The sequence below is a fragment of the Heterocephalus glaber genome, unplaced genomic scaffold, assembly GCF_053883595.1.
Source record: "Heterocephalus glaber isolate CG9 unplaced genomic scaffold, H.glaber_assembly_v1.0 deba00001689, whole genome shotgun sequence".
In the NCBI taxonomy this organism is placed as follows: domain Eukaryota; kingdom Metazoa; phylum Chordata; class Mammalia; order Rodentia; family Bathyergidae; genus Heterocephalus; species Heterocephalus glaber.
Genome location: NW_028258414.1, coordinates 13,058,836 through 13,081,732, shown reverse-complemented (window position 1 = coordinate 13,081,732; position 22,897 = coordinate 13,058,836). Strand labels below are relative to the sequence as shown.

Here is a 22,897-nt window from a genome sequence, read left to right as displayed (position 1 = left end):
ATGGCTATTGGTTCCCTTAAGACCTGTTTTTTCTGAAGCTGCCAATTTGTCCCATTCAAATAACCCAGCTGCCACCCCAAGGACAGAAAGACAGTGAGGACTAAATTCTTTCTCAAGGTGGATCTCTGGTCTTTAGTAAAATAAGCCTCAAAACAGGAGAAAAGAAAAAGCAGGAGGAGAAGAGTTGGAATTGAGAGACCACAGCAGTGAGAGACTTGTCCTCATCAGCGCTTGCAGGGAGTTAATGGAGCAGCACACCCAAGACCATCAGTCTCAGGAGACCAAGTGTGTCAAGAGCCATAATTGCTCCCTCACTGTCGGAGAAGCACATCAGAAAGGAAACTGAGGCAGAGCAGGCTCTCTGTTCCCTCCCATGTACCTGGGAGAGGGATCAGCCAGTGAAATCCTGTCCTCAAAAGTTTTGGAGTGCTGGCTGGCACTAATCACCTTCTTTATTTGTTTTTTTGTGGGTTTTTTTGGTACCGGGGATTGAACTCAGGACCTTGTGCTTACGAGACAGGCACCAGAAGCACTGAGCTAAATCCCCGGCCCTAATCACCTTCTTTAATTGGTTTAATCCTGTGTTTTTATATGAGGTGTATTCCCCATATCTACTCCACCAGGGAAATGACAGAAGGCCACCTAGTAAAACACAGTGCAAATCTATCTTCTAAATGGAATCACAATTAACAAAAACATATTGTAAGAGGAAAAAGACAATAAAAACTCCCCTTTGGGGTCTTACCTTTTAATCTTGTATCTTAGTGGGACCTCCAAAATAGTCCATTCTATACAAACCAAGCTCATAATCTCACGAAGTTGAAGAATAAAGTTGTGAACAAAAGGAGGAAGTTAGGAGACTATTTATTTGACATGAGAAATTGCTCCCATCACCAGGAGGGGATTCTGAATGGAAGTCCAACATGCTTTCTTTGCTGTGCTCTTATGTGAATAAGCAGAGCATGGGGAAAAGCTCATTTCAAAGAAAATGAGTTCGAAGGAAACCAGTTAGTTTGCATTTCTAATGTTTCTCAAAGTCCAGTCCAGAGGTAGGAACTGTCAACTTAACTTAGCATACTCTGTAATAAGAACCTTCTTCCTGGGAGGAAAGGTCCTTATCTCTCCTACCCTAAACTTTTCTCTTTTTTTCTTGTTTTCTTTCATATTTCTACAGTAAAGTGCATAAGTCATAAGCACACAGCTCAGAGAATTTATACGTACAGACACCTTTCTGAATCTACCACCTAGCTCAAAATAAAGGACATTTCTCTTTGCCCAGAAGGCTTTCCTGGGCCCTTCCTCTCCAATGCCCCTGCCTACCTGAATAGTAAGAACCACGTTTCTAACGGTTCAGTCCTGGAGCCTTTTGAACCTAATAGACATGGAAATTGTGTCTGGCTTTTGTTCAACTTTCATGCCTATGAAATTTATTTGTGTCATGTCTGTAGTTCACACTTTATTGCTGATTTTCATTATATGATTATAATACATATTATCTATTATACTGTATAATATATATTATAATCCATTTTACTCTCAGTATAAAGTTTGGGACTATAATAAAGTTGCTGTGAATATTCTTGTAATTTTGTGGGGGTGGTGCTGGGGGTTGAACCCAGGGCCTTGTGCATGCTGGGCGAGTACTGTCCCTCTGTGCTATGTCCCCAGCCCTCACATTTCTCTTGGGGTACATTTCTGCCCGGAACACGTACCCTAGGAGTGAAATTGCTGGGTCAAAGGGCAGGCAGGTGTTTAACCTCCAGAGGTGGCTTCCCAGAATGGTTGGAACCCTTTCTTCTGCTCTTCCTAGTTTTTGAACATATCACAAAGCAGCTTTTCCATGGGAGTATTCCCTATGGTCTTGCAAAAAAAGACATGCTCAATGCGTTCAGAAGTGAGGAATCTCAGAGACGGGAGGAGCAGAAGCAGCTTCCCAAACCTGGACAGGAGAGAAGACACCATCTGTTTTACCCTCAGCTCTGAGCACTGGAGCCTGGGGCAGGGCCTGCCAGGAAAGGTGGGGCAGGGGAGGGCAGAGCAGAAAAGCATCAGAAAGGTCCATAGCCTGTGGACAGTCAGTATGTGTAAAGATTGCACAGGGAGGGGTTTATGTTTATTGTATACATGAATATATTAATCACAAGTATTCAAATCATATGATTAGTTTTATATAGAAGAATAAGAGCATACATTTCTGCCTGAGAAACGCCATCATGCCTGACCAGCTTGTGTCTTTCTGAGGAGTGAAAGGAACAAGTAACTGTGAGATGAGCTAGAGAATTCTTTTTTTGCAAACTGCAAGTACTCACTCACTTTATGGGTCTGAAATTACATTTAAAGTATCACAGCAAGTCTTAAAAAGATAAAAATAAAGCTGTGTGTGGTGGTGCATGCCTATAGTTCCAGCACTCAGGAGGCAGAAGCAGGAGAATTGCCATGAGTTCGAGGCCACCCTGGGCTACAGTGTGGTCAAGCCCAGCCTGAACTATAGTGAGACCCAATCTCAAAAACAAAAGGATCATAACATGAATATATCAGAGTAAATTATATAAAGGTTAGGCGTTTCTTGGTGGAACTTTGTCTCAGCATCTATGTATACATTGGGTTACGGTGAAACTGCAAATCATCTCCGGTATTGCGGTTTCAGAAAAGTGAGATATGCTGACCCAGAAAATCTGAAACCTCCACCCCTACTCTCCGTTCTGCCCAGAGCACTAATGAGCTGCTATGAAGAGACACCGGAAGTCTTAATCAGCATTTTGAAATCTGACCCAGAAGCAATAGGCCAGGGCATGTCCAGGAGTTGAGCCCACCAGCTTTGGACATTGGGTTTTAGTACTTGTTTCCCTGTGCACACACATGGGCACGGATCCTCTTGTGCAAAAGAACATAGAGCCTGTCTCCCTGGACTTGTCTGGAAAGGAAAGTGCCGCTTCTCCTTGGACCCTTTCCTCAGTGGAGAGGCGCCTGGAGGCTGCCCTGTTGCATCACTTCATCAGAACAGCAGTGGCCAGCCGGAGGACAAAGATGGCAAGGCTCCAAATGGATGCCTGGAGTCCCTGGGGCCCAAGCTCACCGCACTCCCAGTGTGTGGCTGGTGAGGAGCTACTCGGGGTGCTGGATCCTGCCCCCACCCCAGCCCCACTCAGCCTGCAGCTCTCACCCTGCAGTCCCAGCCAGGACGTCATCATCTACTGAGCGCCTGCCAACCTCTGCAGGCATCTCTCCAGGATGCCCCTGGCCCTGTCCTTGCCTGGCTCCCTTCTCCTTTTCTTCTCTGGTTGCTCTCTGCTTCTGAACGGCTCCTCTTCCCTCACCCTTTATGGCCTCCCAAGTGCCAAGTCCACCTTTCTGGCTCATGGTGTCTCTGGCTTCCATCTCCTCCTTTCCACCCCCTGGGAAGGTCAGAACTCAGCAGAGTCCCCTGCAAGGTGGTGGCAGCCACTGTGCCCCTGGAGGGCACTTGATACTCAGTACCATGGCCTGCGTGTGTTAAGTTCCCCTCAAAAGCCTGCTTCCATCAGATGTGCCCTTTACCTGGCACTCCAGGTCCTGGGCAGGCGGGGCCCGGAGGCCTTTCGGACTCAGCCTACCTTCCTGCTGGATCCGCTGGACACGGTGCTGGCCTCTCTGCCAGCATCAGTGAATGGTGAGCTCTCTCCTGCCAGCCCTTCCCTTTCTCTCAAATCTGTCTCCACCTCCACAAAGTCACTCTCAATCCTGCTTGTCGCTCCCGCCCCCCCATCACGTTGCCTTTGGGTACAGGCTGCACCTCCACCACAGGGCAGTCTGGTCTCCCAGTGCTCACTGTGCCCAGCTCCCCTGGAGGGCAGCAGCCTTGTCACATGCACATTCTGGTCCTCTCCAGGGGTCTAGTAGTCGGAGATATCAGAGAGGTGCTGTTTGAACAGTGACCCTGTCCTAGCCAATCCAGGAGCCCAGATGGGGGAGGGGCAGGGGGCAGGCGGCTACCTCACGGGCTGGCTGGGGTGGTGCGCCTTGCTGTGCTGGCTCAGCATCATCTGGGACTGGTCCTGCAGGGCCTCCACATGCTCGGGATCCTTCAGGCCTGGGGTCTCTGGGGAAGAGGCCGTGCCCGTGAGCTCCCCTCCCGGGATCCCCAGTTCACCCTGTCTCTCATGGTCACCAGGAAGGGGCCTCTGAGGAAAGGAGCCAGGTCATGTCTCTCCCCCACCCCCAGCATGGAGCCTGCACACACCTGGGTGGAGGGAGCGGGTAAGTGGAAGGAAGTCACCCAGTCCCCAGGCTTCACCCCTCTTGCCTCTGGGAGGCTCAGGCCGAGATTCTACCTGGCTTGAAGAGGACCAGGGCTTTCATGCAGGCGAACTCTGTGGGGTCCACTGCCAGCACCTGGAAGCGGGCCACAGTCTCCTGCAGGAAGCGCCGTTCCCCACTGGCCAGCGCCAGGCGGCCCTGAGAGCTGCCGGCTGCAGAGGCCTCAGCAGGGGACAGCAGGGGACAGCTGTCCAGAGGCAGGGACCACTGGATGGCCCCGAGGAGAAAGAGCTCGCCCCATGCCTCCTCCAGCAGGATCACCTGTGTTCAGAGAGGGCGAGGGCGTCATGGGGGCCACAGCTCCTCTGCTCAGCCTGGCCTTCTGCATCTTCTCTAGGCAGGACAGGTGGTCTGGGGCCTAGGATGTTCTGGGCCGACAGAGGCGCTGGCACTGGACACCTCCAGCCCCACTGCCTAGACATCTGTGGGTTTCACCCAGAGTGGCAACTGGGACACTTAAGAAACCGGAGGCCAGGATGTAGGACAGCCCTGGAGACAGGCCCCAGGGTGTCCAAGCTGAGTGTGCACAAAAGACTAGCCTTTGTGTTTTGGGGATACTAGGGTTTGGGCCCAGGGCTTTCACAGTGAGCTGCATCCTTGCCCTCACCCCCTTATTTGAGACAGAGTCTAAGTTGCTAACTTACCAGGCTGGCCTCAAACTTGGGATTCTCCTGCTTCACCCTCCCAGTACTGGAATTATAATCATGCTCTACTGCACCTAGTGGCCTGACTCCTCTGAGCTGCTCACTCCCAACACAGCCTGACCAAGCTTCAGCCCACCTGCCACTCTCTTCCTGGTCCTTCACGAGAGCTCTGTTGCCCTTTAGAAGCCCAGAGCACCGTTGCAGATGTGAAGAAGTTGGAATGCCATTCATACCCTGAAGTCACAGGCCCTCATGCTCCCAAAGAGTGCTCCCACGTTGGGATATGGGGGTCCCTCCCTCCTCTGTAGAATGTTTGCAGGCTCGGGGCTCTGTCCATGAGAGGAGATCCAGGAACCCCAAGTCCTGGCACCTGTGTGTCCCTGGTTACCACTGTCCCTGCTTGCAAATGTGCGACCCAGCAGTCACCGCCTGAGCTGGTGCACCCCACCTCTCCTACCACGGCCGTGCATGTGCTAAGCCCTGGGAGCCCGCAGCTGGCTCACCTGGTCCCGGAAGGGCAGGCTGGACAGCACCGGCAGGTTCTTGGCCCACTTGACAGCCATGAAGAGCAGGCGAGCCGATATCTCCTGGACACTGTCCAGGCCACAGGGGGACACTGGGAACTCAGGCTCATTGCTGGTGACATCAATGTTCTCCTCGGCTGTTGGAGGAGGGTGGTGTGGCCTTAGTGGCCTCCCTCCAGGAAGCAGCAGGAAGGCTGGGGACGGGCGGACCCCAGAGTGGCTGAAGCCCCTGCTGCTCACCATCCTCCGGCTCCAGCTTTGCACAGGTCTCAGCCGTGATGAGGCTGTCCAAGAAGTGGTGGCCCAGGGCTCTGGCCACAGGCTCGGGGCCCCGGGCGATGGGCCCTGCCAGGGTCAGGGAAGCTGCCTGGAGCTTGGGCTGGGGCTTGCTGTTGGACTTGGTGCCGTCCAGCCGGACCTGGGCTGTGCTCCGGGGCTGGCGCTCATTCTGCACGGCTGGGGACACAGGAGGGGTCAGGACGCAGAGTGGCCGTGCTGCTGTCCCTTCCGTACCCACCCTACATGCCCACTCACCATCCTGGTTCATGCCAGCCTGCAAGCACTTCTTCAGCCGGCAGGCCTGGCACTGGTTGCGATGTGCTTTGTCCACAGGGCACATCCCCACGCCCACCTGGCACCTACAAGGACAGGGAGTGGCCTCAGGGTCCCGGCCAGGCTGTGGTCTGGGGACAGGAGCCGGCAGGTGCCCTCACCTGTAGATGAGCCCACGCCGCACGCTGCGCTTGAAGAAGCCACTGCAGCCATTGCAGGCATAGATGCCATAGTGCTTCCCACTGCTGCTGTCCCCGCACACGCGGCACTGGAGTGAGGGGCCCGGGGCTGCGGCAGAGCAGAAAGAAGGGTGGGCCACACAGACTCCCTATCTACAGCGTCCTCACTCCCCTTTATTTTTGTCTGAGATAGACTAGCCTTGAACTAGCCTTGAACTCACTACATTTCCCAAGGCTGGCCTCAAACTTGCAATCCTCCTGCCTCAGCCTCCTCAGTGCTAGAATCACAGGCATGCTGCACCACACCTGGCTTCTGTCCCACATGGAGACACAGCCCTTCATTCTATCTGGAAAAGCACCACATTCTCTGGTCTCGTGTTAAGGACCCCAGCACCAACTTCTGCCCCACCCTGCCTCTACTTCCCCAGTCCTCCTCCTCCTCCTCCCCTGTGGATGGCATTAGGCTCCCATAAAAACATTCCAAACATCACCCTGGGGCCTCTTTACAGCCGAGCCCTCAAGGTGCTCCTCAGTGCCTTCCTTCCCTGTTGCACAGCTGTCCTGTCCTGCCACCCCAAAGCTCTGGGATTTTGGGTCCTTTACTTTCCCCCAAACCTCCAGGGCTAAGGTGCTCTGGCTCCTGCGCTGCTCCCAAGGGTCCAGCCTCATCTCCGGGAAAAGCCATACCTGCTGGGTCCTCCCCCAGGCCCCACCTGCCTGGAGACTCCGACCTCGAGGTAGTCACAGCTGCTGGCACAGTGGCAGCCATGTTGGAGCTCATTGGCGCTGTCGACCAGGCCCTAGAAGGTCCCAGGGTACCTCTGTGCCAGTCTCTGCTGTGTTCCTGTCCCTGTGTCTCCCTCTCCCTGGTCCTAGCAGTCGCCTTCTGCCGTTCTCTTCCCTGCCATCTGGACTCAGGAGTGTCCCCAACTTTCTGAGGTCCCTGCAGCAGTGGCTCAGGGTTGAGGAGATTTCTGCCAGGGCGGTGCTGGGCGTAATTTATGATCCTCTTAATCTTTACTGTCTCCTTGGGGATCAGTGGGCTGTACCTGCGGCGTCACCAAGGTGCCTCTGGGAACTGGTCAGTCCCACACAGCTCCCAGGCTGCAGAGTCCCCAGTCCCTCTGCTGTCTGTCACTCAGTGCTGAGTCCTGAAGAGAGGTGTGTGGACCCCACTCCACCCGGGACTGTGATCTCTGAGGACCAGGCACATGTCTAAGGTCCTGGACACTCCAGCCCTCTGCCCTGGTGCTTCTCTCCCCAGGCTCTTAGAGTTTGTGTTACCAGCATTGGGCCCAGGGCCTTTGCATTGAGCTGTAATCTCAGCTGCTCAGGCTGGGCTCAAACTTGTGATCCTCCTGCCTCAGCCTCCCAGACCAATCTCTTGATAAAGGACAGCTTGGGGACCTTCGTGACTCGAGGCCCTTGCCCCCATGGGAGACTGGCAATCCCTGATGCCTGTGGGTGGGGTCTGACCCAGGGTCCAAGGCCGGTATGGGGACGGGGGGCTGGTGGGCAGTTTCTCACCCGCCTGGAGGCTGGGCCTGCAGGACAGGGGTGGCAGTGAGGACACAGCCCCAGGGCTGGTGTAGCTCTCAGTGGCCTCCCGGCCTCCTTGTCCTTGCCTCGTGTCCCCAGTAGGCTGTCATCCCCGGGATGCCCCCAAGGAGTGGAAAGGGAGGGGGGCTCTGCCTCCTTGGCCCCAGCAGGGAGAGAGGACAGGGCAGGGGCAGATCTAGGTCCCCACTAGGTCCCAGGCCAGGAGCCCCTGCCGATATCAGTACCTCCTGCCTGCAGGTGCAGCCAGGGAAACTGAGTCAGGTAACTCACAGCATGTGCTTCCTAATGAGGTGGAAGAAATGAAAAGGAGAGACAAGGAAACCATAACTAAGATATCGCGCTTTTAAGAAGACCACAGCTTCCAGAACCAGCCGAAGTTCCTGAGGCGAGCATATCTTCTCCCCAATAAGACCATCAACTCCCAGAGCCCCTTAGGAGTAGAAGCCTGTAAACTGGCTTCACATGGGATTCAAACAGTAAGAGTCTGGTCCCACAATGAAGGGTTAAGCGAACCCAAAGAATGTCCAAATGAACTATTTAAAAATGCCCATAACTTTGGCTCAGTGGTTCCGCCGCCCACCTTGCAAGCACAAGGTCCCCAGTTTGATCCTCGGTATCAAAAAAAAAAAAAAAAGCCCATACCTGGAGAACAGGCTAACACCCTGGGGGGGCCTTTTCCCAGGGCTTGTACCCCTTCAAGGGAGCTACAGATGTCGCCAATTCTGAGCTGTCCAGCTGCTCTGCCCTCCATGGAGCCCAGAGGCCCTGTCCATCTGGGAACCGCATCCTCAGGGAGCTGGTGGAAGCTTCCAGAAGGACCCTGGTGTGGAGGGGACAGGTGGGGTGTGGTCCCGGAAAGGGGGTTAACGCTCCCTGTGACAGACCAGCACTATTGCGGATTTGGGAAGTCAGCCCCGAGCTTTGCTGGGTAATCGGCTTTCTGGGGCCTCACAAGATCGAGGCCACGGGGCTGAGCTCTCACCTGTCCTCCTGCCGGAAGCCCCTACATGGAGGACAAGTACTCCAGCTCCTCCTAACTGCCAAAGCCAAGGCGCTTCCCAGAGCCTGGCCGAGCACCCGCTTCTCCCCACCCACAGACCACCTCGACTTCTCCCTCGGCTCAGGCTCGACACCGATGTCCCACAACCATCCCGGCCAGCCGACTCACCTGCGCAGTTACCTGGAGACTGCATGCATGCAGGGCAAAGGCTGGGCCTGAGCCTGAGCTGAGCGTCTGAGTCATTGCAAAGTCTGTTCAGAGACAGGGCTATGCTCAGGTCACAGAGGGGACCCCGGAGAAATGCCCAGCGCTTGTCCTTTCTTGTTCAAACCTCACGGGAACCCCACAGAGCAGCCAAGGAAACTGAGTCAGAGGAACTCCAGGCCCCACAGCTCCTGGGGCGGGGTGGAGATTGCGGACACAGAGGGGGGCTGCAAACTTGTGTTCCCCAGGGAACTCCCCAGAGGAGCCCCAGCAGCCGACCCCCCCCCCCCGCCACAATGGGGTGGGGAGGGAGCAGAAGGAGAGTTTGATCCACAGGGAAGGAGAGAGATAAAGATATTTTAGGAGCAGAGTTTGTTCAAGTTGAAGACGGAGAGCCAGGGAGAGAGGCAGAGCAGGAGGTGGTGTAAGCCGGGCACTGGGCCCTCAGCCCTGGGAGCACGGGTGAGCGTGGGGCAACAGAGCTCACGCAGCTTTCTCTCCACCTGGCTGGGGCTGGGCAAGGGGCTGCACCTGTACTCAGGCCCGGCTCTGAGTGGTGGATCGCCGGCAGGTGGGCAGGGAAGGGAGGGAGAGGGGCTGGGGCCACGGTTGCAGTTTCTCTCGCAGGCAGCAACAGGGCCTGTGGGGGCGAGGAGGGAGGACGGGGTCAGAGAGCCGCCTTGGGAAGGGGCTCAGCAGGGCCCCCGAGGCTCTCTGCAGCCAGTTGAGCGAGCGCCATGGCACAGGCACGTGACCCAGGTGTTCCCGGGGCCCTAGCACCTGGAATCCGGTACACACCTGGTCCTCTGTGTCTCTGATGGGGGATTGCAGACAAGCACATGGACTGTGGTCTAGAGTAGGGGTTCGGGTTTATTGCATAGGATAGCCTTTATGGGGGGCAGGGAGACAGTCAGGCACAGATGACACCTTCAAGCATGAAGGGGACAAGGTGGGGCATGTGGGACCCGGAGGTGTTGCTGCTGAGTGAGGCCTCTGGCGACATTTCTGCCATTAACTGGTCATTCTGGGACATCCTTGCCCTTGCACGGGGCACCGCTTTATGAAGACAGCAGCCGTGCTCACCTGCTCAGAGAGAAGCAGGCCCCACGGGCCCCTTAGCTGGATTCTCCATTTAGTTTGTTTGGAGACCTTAAGGTTTTTCTTTCTTTTAATCCATTTAGGCCAAAGTTGGCCAATTTTGGGGGAGTTTTTTTTTTTTTGGTACCGGGGATTGAACTCGGGTCCTTGTGCTTGCACAGCAGGCAGCAAAACCACTGAGCTAAATCCTCAGCCCCGAGGGGGAATTTTTTTGCATGAAATTCATATCTGTTACCTAGAAAAATTCAAGGAGCAAGCATTTGAAGAGAACAATTTGTATTATGTTCCATTGCTATGGGTTGTTCCAAGGATGGAACAGCAGGCCTAAAAGGGTTGATCCTCTGAGGCTGTGTTTGCTGCACATGAAGTTCGCCTTCTCCCCAGGGTGTGGGTGTGTGGCCCCGACACGGCCTTATGCTGCTTCACTCCCCTTCCCACCCGCCCACCTCCCTGTCCCCGTCTCTCCACCCCGTCCCCATTTTCGTTATTGTCAATACTGTCATTTTTAGTTCGTATTTACAACCTATAATGTTCACATTCACTGTGGGTATTCGGCGCGTGTACATGACTCATCTTAAATTCTTTACTTCCCCTTCCCTCACCCTGTCTCTTGGGCCCCTTTTCATTTGCAAAGATCTATCTCCCTGTTTCCTTCCATTACTTTATTTTGCTCTTTAGTCACACTTCGTCTTACTCAAATGAAAGATACCACACAGTATTTAAGTTTGTGTGTCTGATTGATTTCACTTAATGTATTTTCCAGGTGCATCCATTTCCCTACAAATGTCTTGAATTTGTCCTTTTTCATATCTGAGTAGTATTCCATTGTGCATAGATATCACATTTTCTTTATCCATTCAGACTTTGTGGTTTTTGTAACTCCTACCCATGGTCAGGACTTTTAGGACCCCTGGATTTTTTTTTGGTGGGAGGGCTACCAGGGATCAAACTCGGGTCCTTGTGCTTGTGCAGCAGGTAGCGAAACCGCTGAGCTAAATCCCTGGCTCTAGGGGCCCTGGATTTTATGAGCACACTCTAGGAAGTTACATGATTGAGCTCGAGTTCAAAACCACAAGCTAGGGGCTGGGGATTTAGCTCAGTGGTTTCACTGCCTGCTGCGCAAGCGGAAGGACCGGAGTTCAATCTCTGGTACCACAAAAACAAAACAAAACAAAAAAACCCCACAAGCTTGAGTGGACCTTTTCTAAGGCTAATGATTAAGAAAATGAAGGAAAAAGAAAAACCCCCCATCTTTACTGCTTTCCAATGAGCGCCCCCGTCTCCAGTCTGCTAATACTAAGTTTCCGCCTGACATGGGCAAGACAGGGTGGCAGACACGGGCAGACGGCAGGATTGGGGCCAGGACATGAGCGGGGGTGCGGGTGGGGTGGGGTGGGGGTGGGGCGGCTCCTGGTCCCTGCCCTGTCCCGGCTCCTGTTTGGGCCTCACTGTTCTCACCCTCTAACTAGGTCGCGTCCAGGGCCAGGTTGTGTCCTTAATGCGGAAGCTCGTTTCAGGTCAACTTTCTGTCCTCCCTCAGACAGAAGAGCCTGGAAATGGGATCAAGGTTTTGATGTAGCTGAGAACCAGGATCACAGAGCAATTCCGGGATATGAAGTTGCACTGTAACATTTTCCTGATTTCCTACAGTGGGTATGAATTAGAGTGACAAGAAGAACAGCAAAACCCACCCAATAAAAGGCACCTGCAGCGTCTGACCAGCCTGTTCTGCCTCTGTTTTCACTGTTTGAGACAGGGTCTCACTTTGAGGCTGCCTTGGACTCTCAGTGATCCTCCTGCCTCAGCCTCTCCAGTACTGGAATTGCAGGTGTTTGTCACCTTGCCTGGCTGTTTTCAGTTTATCATGTCTACTATTTGCATCTATCAGAGGCAGCCCAGCTCCTAAGCAGGTCAGGCCCAGGCACTGAGCCCTGTGCTGGAGGAAAAGACGACAAAAGCCCAGCAAAGCCTGGAGGCGGGGGGGGGGGTGTCCCCCATCTGTGACAGCCAGCTGTTGGGGCAGACGCCAAAGGATTAGTCAGCTCAAAGCCTTGGATCTGCTGAGGCAGCCACCAGAGGCCACCTTATCACTAATACACTTATTCCCCCAAGGGACAAGTTAGCAGCTTCCTGTGACTCCCTGGAGGCCTGGGTTGGGGCAGAAGGGTAGTGTGCGAGCTAAAGGTGCAGGGCTGACCTCCTTCTTAGGGTCCTTGTCACCAGGAGGTCCCAGGCTTGAGTCTGGCCTGGGTCCAACTGGAAGGAGGAGGGTGACCTGGCCACTGTCAGGCCGCTGTCGATCTGCTGCTGCACAGGCTCCGCAGCTGGGCACCGCAACTGCGCCTCTGGAACTTGCCCCTGAGTTTGAATCCATGGCTGCTCCCACAGCCCTCTGAGTTCAACACCCAGCTGCGCACAGCCGGCTAAATGATGCCTGAGCCTGCAGCGGAGCCCTGGAACCGTGCTCCAGCTGAGTTTGCTCCTGCTGGAACATGCTCACTGCATTTCCTCTTCAGAGCCACTCACAAAACAGCACCCACAGCCTGGCCCCAGGCAGATTTCTGATCACAGATCACAGGATGCCTCTCCCCGCCAAGACGAATCAACGGCTGCTTCTTGTAGAGCAGAGAGTTGAAGGCTCAGAACCTGGAGTGGCAGAAGCCAGCCAGCAAGCAGTGTCCTCACAAAGCCTCCCTGTTCTCATCTCAAGATAACACTGAGAAGTAATCAGATTTCACTGCTTAGCCTTCCTGGCCCTCGGCAAGTGATGAGAGACGTCCCCGAGAAGCATGTGAAAGACCCAGGCAGAACTGGAGGAGCCCAGACTGTACTAGGTTGGGGAGAAACAAGGCAGTTTGTCCTTAGCTGGGGGTGGTGGCCACAGGGCTATAACCCCAGCTACCTGGGAGGAGCGCTGAGGCAGGAGGATCCCATGTTCAAGGCACAAGGGCATCGCCCTGCCTGTGTCTATTGTGGTTTATTTTTGAGGTCCCAGACGACGTCATGGCAGCTGCAAGGGTTTATGGAACGGTCCCGAATGGAACAGTTTCTATGCACTGTGTTCAGGCGTGACCTGGGGCAGATTCTCCCGTGTGACTGGGAGAATGTGTGAGCTGTGTTTTCCGACAAGCTTTCTCAGTTACACTTCCTACTTTGGCGGAAATATGCAGTGCCCTTCCACGGAGAGGAGGACAGCTCAGAACACGCACGCGTTCATGGCAGTTCTGAGACGCAGGGTACCAATCGGGGAGCGGCCCCTCTGGCCACAAAGCTAGCCCAGGTCCCTCCACTCAGCCCAGTCCTTCCCACCACACAGCCTTCACACGGCTGCCCCTCCTCTCCCCCTTTCTTCCTCTCCCTTCTTCCTCCTCCTCCTCCTTCTTTGTACTGGAGATTGAACCCAAGGCCTTTGCACTGAGCCATGTCCCCAGCTCTTTTCATTTTGAGACATCGTTTCACTAAGTTGCCCAGGTTGACCTGGAATGTGATCCTCCTGCCTCAGCCTCCCAGAGTGTTGTGCTCTTCCTTCAGCCTTGTACTCTTTAACAGAATTTCTTGCACAAGCTTGGCATGGTGATATGCAAGCTGCTGCTGTCAGTCATGAGGCACTGAAAGAGTTACATAGATTTTAACAAATACAACATGGCATGTTTCCAAGAAGGCTTTATCTGCCATTGAAAGGGGTTTTATATAGAGGAAAAATCATAAGATGAAATAACAAGGAACAAAATACTGTAAACACTAAACAAAAACCAGAACGAGTTCTTAGGGGCATTCTAACTGACTGATACTAAGTTTGATATGTAACATATTTAAATAAATATTAGCATACAACATATATGTAATGCAATATAGGGTCACTTGACCTCAGGAATTAGAAACCAGCCTGGGCAAAGCAGAAAGACCGTCTCAAAAAGAAAAGAACATTGGGTGTGGCTGAACTGACAAGTGCAATTGATGGTTGATGTAGAGTATGTGGATTTCCCTGCCCTGTTTTTTTGTTCGCTTTTCTCAGGGTCTCATATGGGACTCACTATGTAGCCCAGGCTGGCTGCCAATTCCTGCCTCAGCCTCCTGAGTTCTGGGATAACAGGCATGCACCTTCAAATCCAGGTTTTCCTGCCCTATGAGCTCTCATTTTGTTGTGACTTAAATTTCACATGAAATGTTAGTTTAAAATATGCACAGGCATACAACCTGAGCACATGGAACAGGAGACCAGAACTGTGTCAGCCGACCTTGGAACGCCCTCTGGATGCACTCTGGTCCAAGGCCTTCCTGCTCCCCCCGTTCCCACACCAGGGCCACCTTTAGGCAGCTAAAATGGGGGTGAGGCAGAGAGCGTTCGGGGGTGTCTGAAAGGACACCAGATGCCACGCGGGGCTGTGTGCTCCCCGCTCCTCCCTGTCTACGCCTGGTCCTGGCAGCTTGGGATGCACCCCCCCTTCCACACTTCCACACCACCTCCAATGTGTGCCCCGGCCCTGGGTGTCCTTGGCCCCCACATCCCCATCCCCATCATCAATTATTAATGTTCTCCACCACGAACATGAACTTTAGGAACAGGAATCCTGCCTGTGTCACTGAGGGGCTGGACACACAGATGGAGCCGAATTGTCACTTGTGTGACTAAATGAGCGCAAGGTCGCTGTTCTCTCGGTGCCACGGCCTGGGCTCTTGCTGGCTGCACTCCCGCCATCGCCTTCCCCCCTGGCCGAGACGTTAAGATCAACTGGGTGACTCCAGGAAGAGAGGCAGCAAGGGGAGAGCTGCTAAGGTTGATGGAGGTGTTTTCAGACAAGGGAGAGATGTGGCTGAGAACCCTGATCAGGGTGCTGGGTCCCCAGGGGTCTTTCGCAGGTTCCTCTTTCTAAACAGTTTCCCCCGAACCGACAGGAGCTATCACAAGCTCAGCTCTGAGACCACTCGTCCCTTGCAGGTGGCCTCTCTTCACCCCTCTGTTCTGCCACTCATGTCCCCTCCGAGCCGGGTGCTTATTACCCCGCTAATCAGACAATCTCGGGCCATCTGCCCTCTTCCACCGCCCAGCAAGGGCACAACACGGAGACATTGGTTTGGGAGCAGTGTGGCCACTTCACAGCATGTTTCATTTCCCAAATTTTAGCATCTTTGCTGGAATTGGAAATCACAGACATTTCATTAGTACCTCGATGCATCTTCAGGCATAGGATTTACAACCTTAGGGACAAATTCTGGCAGAGTTACTTAGTGTTTAACACACAGTTTTGTCTTCTCTGCACAAGCACCAAAAGGGAGCTTTTATAACAGGGCCACGAGACCGTGCCTAACACCTGGTGGGGTCTCCGTCCCCTCACAACACCTGTTTTGTCCTGACGTACAGACTGGGGCGTCAGAGCTCCCCGACACCATGACTACCCAGAAGATGGGTGAATGGAATGAGTCACGGAATATTACCTCGGCAGTGAAACGGATTTCCTGTGCTCCCACGACAACTGTGGAGATAATTTGGCAAAATGGCCCGAGACTGTCTTTGACCAGCCTGTGCTTTTCTTTATTCTACAGGTGACTGCCTGAAGGATTTGGGGAGCAATGAGCAGGGAGATCATTTGCAAATTAAAACTGGATACCACTGTCGGGTTAAACAGGGAGGACCTACCGGTGATAGAAGCCATCCTCACACAGGTGCCATCTGGGTCAGGTGCCTTCATTGTGTCACACGTGACGGGGCAGAAAAGAAAGGAGGAAAGCTTCTGGTAGGAAAGGAGACCCCGGGAGCTGGGAGGAACTCGTGGACACTGATGGGGATACAGAGCACCTGGGAGACTGACTCAGCGGTGATCAAGAGTTGATGCCCTGAACCTGAGAGCTGGAATGCTCTGGACCCAGACTGCTTGCTGCTCTCTCGTGTGGGCACCACCAGAATGAACAAGCTCTTTTAAAAATGTATTATTAGTACATGTTTGCATTCATCTTATGGGGTGGGCACCTGTACTTAACATAGCTTCTTTTTATTTCTTTGCAGGTAAGAATAGCTACTGAATCCATTTTTGGTCAAGACTATCTAAGAGGAAGTTGGCCGAATATAGGAGAGGATTCTGGGAATATGTTCGCTTTCTCGGTAAATGGAGACAAACGCAGCTGCAAACTGCCCTTCTCATGTTCTTCCCTGAAGATGGATGTGAGAGCTGGAGCAGTAGAAGCTGTCTTGCACCCAGGAGGGAGAGGTCAAGAGAAGGCCAGAGAAGTAGGCTCTTAAACCCCTGAGGTTCTGAACCAATGCCAACAACTGTCTCCCTCCGGATTTCTTGTTATGAAAGAAAAACAAATTCCTAAACCCCAGAAAGTCAGGTTTGCTTTTATGCATGGTCAAATGAATGCTTCAGTGACACACAGGTTATCTGGTTAGCAAAATTAAATCACATATAACACATGAGCACAAAGGCCTGAAGCCATTTCACTCCCTGTGTTTCAAGAACGAAAGAGTAAACTGATAGGTTAAGTCCTCAAACCTAGACTTACAGAAGACTGACCATTTTCTTTTCAGGTAGGGGACAAGGTCTTGCTGTATAGTTCAGGTGGGCCTTGAACTTGCAGGAACCCCCCTGCCTCAGCCTCCCGAGTGTTGGGATTACAGGCGTGCAACACTGGCTGAAGTTCTTTTTATCAAGGGTATGTCTGGTTCCTTATGTGGCCCAGCCATACAGAGAGCCCCCATAGCCCACACGTGACAAGTCAGTTGGCCTCAAGATGGCTGGATCTTTCTGGAGGGGCCTGTTGGAAACAACGCGGATAGACCATGAATAAGGTCAGAGAAAACACAGATGCGGTAACAGATCTTTTAAGCAGTTTATTGTATTTTTACAATAAAAATAAATTAGTCATACACAAAAATAGTTGTCATTTTTACTGAAAACAGGCCATATTTACTCATATAATCCACCACCTACTGTCCACCCCATTTCATGCCGCACAGGAGCCTGGGGTGGACTGAGTATGGAGGGGGATCCTGGCCTCTTGCTCCTGGCAATGCAGCCACAGGATGACCTGGTCTCCCTGGGCCCCATTGGAGCCACAGGCCTCCAAGCCTCTCCCCACCCAATCTGCAGCTCTGACCCTGGCCAGCCTAACAGCAGATGACACAAGGAGGGACAAGAAGGATGTGGGACAGGTTGGGTCCCCAAATGTGTGGGGACACAGAGAAGGCAGATTATACAAGAAAATACAGTGTTAAAGATGGAACGATGTTGGGGTGAAAGCCCCCAAACAGTCAGAAAACAGAGTAATTTATATTCGATCTTAAACCCCAAGGAGTTTGACTCATTCGGGTACTAAACGATGGTAAAGATTGACTTAGGATAAGGCAGTGTGGAGTAGGAAGCTGGTTAGTATGGTCAGATGGTTTTATACAAGTGTGGATAGTATATGCAAATAAATACCTATTCGGTCCCTTTAATATTAACATACTCTAAATAATAGAACTATTTTGGTGTAGTGACTTACTCTGCAGTAGAGTTCAGAATAAGTATTTCCTATAAACATCTTGTATTTACAAAGAAAAACATAATAAGTTATCACAAAGTATATCCTTCTGTCAAACTGAATGGTGGAGCAGGAGGCAAGGCAGCTGGGGGTTTGTTTAGGTACCAGAAGGGGTTTCCTTGCACCGAGCAGGGGCTCACGGTCTGGGAGATGCTGAGAACGATGGCCAGAAGTTGCCATTGTCTAGTGGTCACTGTTCCACAGGACAAGGGGAATCTAGGTAGAACCAAGAATCAGGGCTGGTTCAGAGCTGACAGAATCACTTTGTTCCAGCAGAGGTAGAGGAAAGTAAAGAGCTGAGAGAGACTGACAGGAGGTAAAGGGCTCCTGGCCCATGGACGTGCTGCCTCCCTGGCCACATCCTATCTATGTCCCCTGTGACACAGGACCAGACAGGGCAGCTCTGGCCAAGGTACCAGTGGTTCTCAGAGATAGGAGGCCACACTCAGCTTAGGGGATGGAGGCACTGATGGGTCTGAAATGGTCAACATGGTGGCAAAAGATAGGAATAGGACAGGACATATGTGGTTCGCACACTTAAAGCTCACATAAAGCCATTCTACTAACATAAGCACCAGAGCCCAGACTTGGAAATGACCTTGAACATCAAGATTCACAGCCAATGTCTGGGACCCTCTCCTGACCCATGGCCGGCCATCTGGCTTGGTGACACTTCCAAGGATGGCCCAGTCACCACTGCCACAAGCCCTCTGACGCTGAAGCTTGGTTCTTCTGTAAGAGCAGACATCTGGCTCCCTGTAGCTTCTCACTCCCAGGCCTAGGACAGCTCTCATTGTGCTGAGTTCTTCTCCAGGTCCCACACCCTCACGAGGCCCTTTCCACCCTGGACGTCCCCACCTGGACATTACACAGCATCAACAGTCTCCTAAAGTGCAGCTCTACAGTCCTAGATGAAACATGGTGCCTGTGTGTTCTCCTCATGTCACCTAAACATCTTGTGAGTTTTATTTTTGAGTGGCTCCATCCCACTTTCTTGAGCTTTGTCAGCTGAAATACATCTCCTAACCTTTTTTAAAAATCCAAAGGTAGATCTTTATATTGCTTCCTGGTGAGCTGTTAAGATCTGAGTTTTAATCTAGTCTTGATCTGTTTAGATCCAGGACCTGTTAGCTAAGCCATTGGCTCTCCAATTTCATGTCATCCAAAGTTTCCAGTAAAGCATCTATTTCCCCATCTAAACCATCTTAAAAATGGCAAAGACCAGATGTTGGTCTCCACCTACTGGGCTGATACAGATTATTCATCCTGGTTTAACTTTGGGTCATCTTTTATCTTCTCTATTTATGTCTTCTTCTTTTGAAAATTATTATCCCAACTCTACCAGAAAGACGTTAGTGGAAAAAGGCGAAAACATTGGCTTAGTACAGTAATGTCTAGATTTCCCTTGCTGCCAAATGGCCTGCTTAAAAAAAAGCCAAACCAGTGTCTCCCATTTTCTGTCCTTTCATAAAGCTACTGTTTAAAGCAGTGAATGTAAACCCTGGGAATGAGTGAATGATACAGTACTCAAGGAAATGAAGAAAAACACCCCAAAGAGCCCGGGGCCAGAGCAGGAAGGCAGAGGGACAGATGGGGACAGATCTGAGAGGTCTGTCCTAGGGGTTCCCACCAGCTGCGCGGACCTCAAACCTTTACTGAAGGGAACTGGCGCCCTCTAGCGGCGGGCTTGCAAGGCACTTTCTGGCGTCCTGTATTTCTTGTCCCTTTTCCAAGGGGGGACCTGCAGGTGGCCCTGAGAATGGTAAAGATGGAAGTCAGGAGGTGCCCCCTGCCTAGGCTGGGAGAGTTCTGCTGATATCTGTGAGGGAAAACACATAACAGCTTTAATTTATCTAATTTTAAAATTCAGAGCAGGGAGTGAGGCAATGAATTACATGGCGGGGGGCAATGTTAAAATATAAATTTCCATTCCACATTCTGCGAGAGGAAGGCACGGAAGGGGCTCGGGAAAGAGATGGCAGATGATGAGGGGAGAGGGGTGAGATGGGTGCTGGGGAAGGAGACAGCACTGTCTGCAGGGAGAGCGCCCCAAGGTGGGGTTTTCCTAGACTCCGTCCCTGGAAAGGGACTGCTGGAAAGCCCTAAGTCCCCGTGGCCATGACCGGGGGAGGATCACTGTCCTCTCAGAATTAGGTGACATGTGGGGCCGCAGGTCACTGTTAGATGCCAAAGAGACAAAGCCATCACTGACCGGGGTGCGAGTTCCTCAGCTGGAAAGACTGGGGTGGGTCCCCTCCCAGAAGTCTGCAAAGTCTCTTTAGGGACAGCGCGCTCTCTTGCTGTGGTGGCCTGCTCCCCTCTTGGATGGCTTTGAGTGCTAGAGCTTTTCCTTCACTTACGTTAAACCAGCCTCCCCTCTGCACCACCGGTCCTGGCGGCCCCCGTGGGTGGGGAAAAGCTCTTCAAGCAGCTTGCAAGGACTGCTCGCTCAGCGGGGCCTGAAGGCACAGGATGAAGAAAAACAAGAAGCAGGCCGCCGGAGGAAGGAGCAGGCACACGACAGAGACCCGCACTCCCTGGGCATCTCTGTCTCCTTGTGCCTGATCACACAGCTGTTGGACCTGCCGGTCACATGAGAAGAGCTGCCCACCCGGGAAATTCACCTCGGCTCCCAGGCACAAGAGCTGGACAGGACACCCCCAGAGCAACACCCTGAGCTCCCGAAGGCCCGAGGGAGGGAGCCTGACAGGCCCAGATCTGCAAATCCTCATCCACGTGGCAGTTTCCAGTCAACACACTCAGGGGCCAGCAAAGGCTTGCTGTGAAAGGAAAACAGGCCCAGGACCGAGAACGGGGGACATTTACAAGTCCACAGTTGTTTGGCCTGATATTCTTGATGGGTGAAATAAAAAAACTTAACATTGTTTTCTAATTGGTTCACTTTTCAAAGCGTACCGCACCCCACTTAAAGCCCGAGACCTCTGCAGTTCCCTAGCTGGGTGAAGGGAGGTGGGAGCTGGGGAAGCAGGGTTCACGCCTCCTCTTCCCAGGCCGGCTGTATTAACGCAGATCTTGGAGGTCAACTCTAGGGGAGGTGGGGCTGAGTCATGCAGGTGAAGGAAGGGTTGGAGGGCACAGAGAAAAATCCATAAAGCACCGGAGAAAGACCAAAGTGACTCTTTCTAATACAACCTGGAGCTTTTGTGGGGGCCCGCAGGCTGGACTTTGCACCGGGCCGCACATAGTGTGGAGCCCAGCACAGAAGGCGGAGGACGGTGAGAGTCACATGAAGGGGCCCCAGCGAGAGGGACATGTCACTTGGGGTGGAACCAGGACATCAGGCAAGCCCCGGCTCCCGCTGTGGCTGTCAGGTCCCCACACAGTTTGGTTGATGATGGATTTAGGGAAGTCGGACCTGTCTCTGTGAGGAGGGGAGGGGAGCGAGCACTGGACAGAGGGGCTGGCCTTCACGCTGAGAGGAAGAGGCTGAATCCTGGGCTGTGTGTGCTGTTGGGAAACTTCTCAGCCCCCGGGCTGGAAATGAAGCCGCCTCCCTTAGGCCTGAGGTCCCTGCAGGCTCCAGGGGGTGACTGGGGCAGGTGAGGTCTGTGGGCAGGTGACCAGGTGGGCACTCAGCTCTGCCACCATGGCAGGTCCTGAGTTAAGTTTCTTTGTCAAAAAAAGGAGAGTTTCTCATCCGCTGCCTCCCATCTGGGATGCTCCGAGCCACTAAGGAGCTAATATCTGCATTCCTGAGGCAGGAAGTTGGGCTGATGGCCTTGAGAGTGAAAACAGGCACAGCGGCCGAGGTCGCAGAGGGGCGGATGTGTCAGCCAGGCTTAGGGGGTCTGGATGGGGCCGCTGCCTCCTCTGACTTCCAAAGGGTGCCCACTTTGGAGAGGCCAGGAACACAGGGACGAGGCAGCGCCTGGCAGGGACATCCGCTGACTTGGACAGCACCAGGGCTGAGGGCACCAGTCACAGGTGCCGGGTCCCCAGGGTCGTTGAGTCCATGGCAACGCTTAAGGGACTGGCCGTGGCTTTTAACACCCTGGCATGAAGCTCCTGGCACTGCAGAAACAGTTGGCAGAGGTGAGGGTGGTGATGGTGGCAGGCAGTGCCCAGGCTGGGCGCCCTGGCAGGGCCGGGACCAGAGGGGGTGCGGGTTATCTGCTCCCCAGGAAGCCAGTGTGCCTGGCGGCCACGCGGGTACAGGATGCACAGCAGGCTGTCTTGTAGTAGTTGTAGACACAGAGCCGCGCCTGCACCACCACATTGCAGTTGTAGTACTTGTCCTGGCAGTTTTCATCTGCGGGGAAGAGAGCAAAAGAGACTGCTTGAGCCCAAATCAGGCCTGGACCAGCAGCCAGAGTAACGTGCAGCTTTTCATCCTGGCCCTGCTGTTTATCAGCTATGTGAGGTGTGTGTGTGTGCCAACAGCTAACAGTGTTTACTCACTCATTCATTCATTGGTTTCTGGAAACAGAGTCTCATTATCTAGTTCAGGCTGGCCTTCAATTCACTTTGTAACTGAGGCTGGCCTCAAACTCATGGTGATTCTCCTGACTCAGCCTCCTGAATGCTGGGATTACAGGTGGGTGCCACCAATCCCTGCTAGTTCTTGCTTTTCTACATAAATTTAAGATCCGGTTTGTGAGACTTTTCTATGAAAAACCCTGTCTGTATTTTGATGAACACTGCTTGAGTAGACAGATTTACCTGAGAATTGACAGTATACTTCTCAGTTGGTTGCTTTTTTATATTACTCATAAATATATTTAGATATCATAACATTCTTTTTCAGGGCAACAGTGTATCCTGTCCTAGGTGGGACAAAATAATTAATCATTTCCTTCTACTGACAGAAGTGTCTTAGCTTTTAATTTCCGTGAGTTAGAAGAAATTATAAAATTTACTCACTGGGGCTGAGGGTCACATCCAGGGCTTCTTACATAAACGTGTGGCTGACCACTGAGCTACACCCTCAGCCCTTATGCATTATTAATTCTACTGCATTGAGTGAACCCTGTTCTTTTGTTAAAAATGTTATTTTATTGGTACAATTTAGGTATGCAATATAATGACATTCATCATTGGAAATTTGCACCTCTACATAATCTCTCTTGGTTCTTATTTTTCCCCCTTCCCCTGCCCTCCCTTCAACCCCTCCATCCCTCCTGATTTACAAAGACTTTGTTTCCATTTTTTCATTTTCTAGTATTAATTCCATTCCCTTCTTTCCTTTCCCCTACCCCTCCCACTTCCCTTTCCCCTTTGCCCCTTTTCTTCCTAGTTCGCATTATCTATTATATCATTTAGCGCTTATTTACACTTTCAGTTTCTCACACTAGAGAAACT

General features: G+C 52.5%; 2 protein-coding genes across 7 annotated transcripts in view; both read right to left on the bottom strand.

Annotated features, from left to right (window-relative positions):
* Positions 1-1,161: 1,161 nt before the first annotated feature.
* Positions 1,162-9,193, bottom strand: Nr2e3 (nuclear receptor subfamily 2 group E member 3). Of its 2 annotated transcripts, XM_021236977.2 has the most exons (9): positions 8,924-9,193; positions 8,398-8,575; positions 6,178-6,304; positions 5,999-6,102; positions 5,705-5,920; positions 5,444-5,601; positions 4,311-4,557; positions 3,973-4,078; positions 1,162-1,939 (listed from the first exon to the last, which is right to left on the bottom strand). In XM_021236977.2, the coding sequence occupies exons 1-9, from the start codon at positions 8,996-8,998 to the stop codon at positions 1,807-1,809; spliced, it is 1,344 nt and encodes a 447-aa protein (XP_021092636.2). In that variant the 5' UTR covers positions 8,999-9,193; the 3' UTR covers positions 1,162-1,806. The 2 variants fall into 2 exon arrangements, with proteins under 2 accessions (XP_021092636.2, XP_004855598.2); XM_004855541.4 differs by lacking the exons at positions 8,398-8,575; positions 8,924-9,193 and adding an exon at positions 6,883-7,164.
* Positions 9,194-16,871: 7,678 nt separating this feature from the next.
* Positions 16,872-22,897, bottom strand: part of Thsd4 (thrombospondin type 1 domain containing 4) — a 576,439-nt gene continuing 570,413 nt past the window's right edge. For all 5 annotated transcript variants that reach the window (XM_087199195.1, XM_087199194.1, XM_087199196.1 and 2 more), the window contains one exon: positions 16,872-21,848. In XM_087199195.1, the coding sequence (XP_087055321.1) occupies positions 21,706-21,848 (143 nt within the window). In that variant the 3' untranslated portion in view covers positions 16,872-21,705. The remainder of the gene's footprint in view (positions 21,849-22,897) is intronic.

Bases quoted from the DNA above. Each gene is read 5' to 3' on its own strand.
- Nr2e3 (XM_021236977.2), bottom strand. From the start codon at position 8,998: ATGACTCAGACGCTCAGCTCAGGCTCAGGCCCAGCCTTTGCCCTGCAT. The intron at 4,558-5,443 runs GTGAGCCAGCTG...CTCTGAACACAG, and splicing joins GCCTGCCCTTCCGGGACCAG to GTGATCCTGCTGGAGGAGGC. The intron at 1,940-3,972 runs GTAGCCGCCTGC...TCTCCTGTCCAG, and splicing joins CACCCCAGCCAGCCCGTGAG to GTTTGGGAAGCTGCTTCTGC.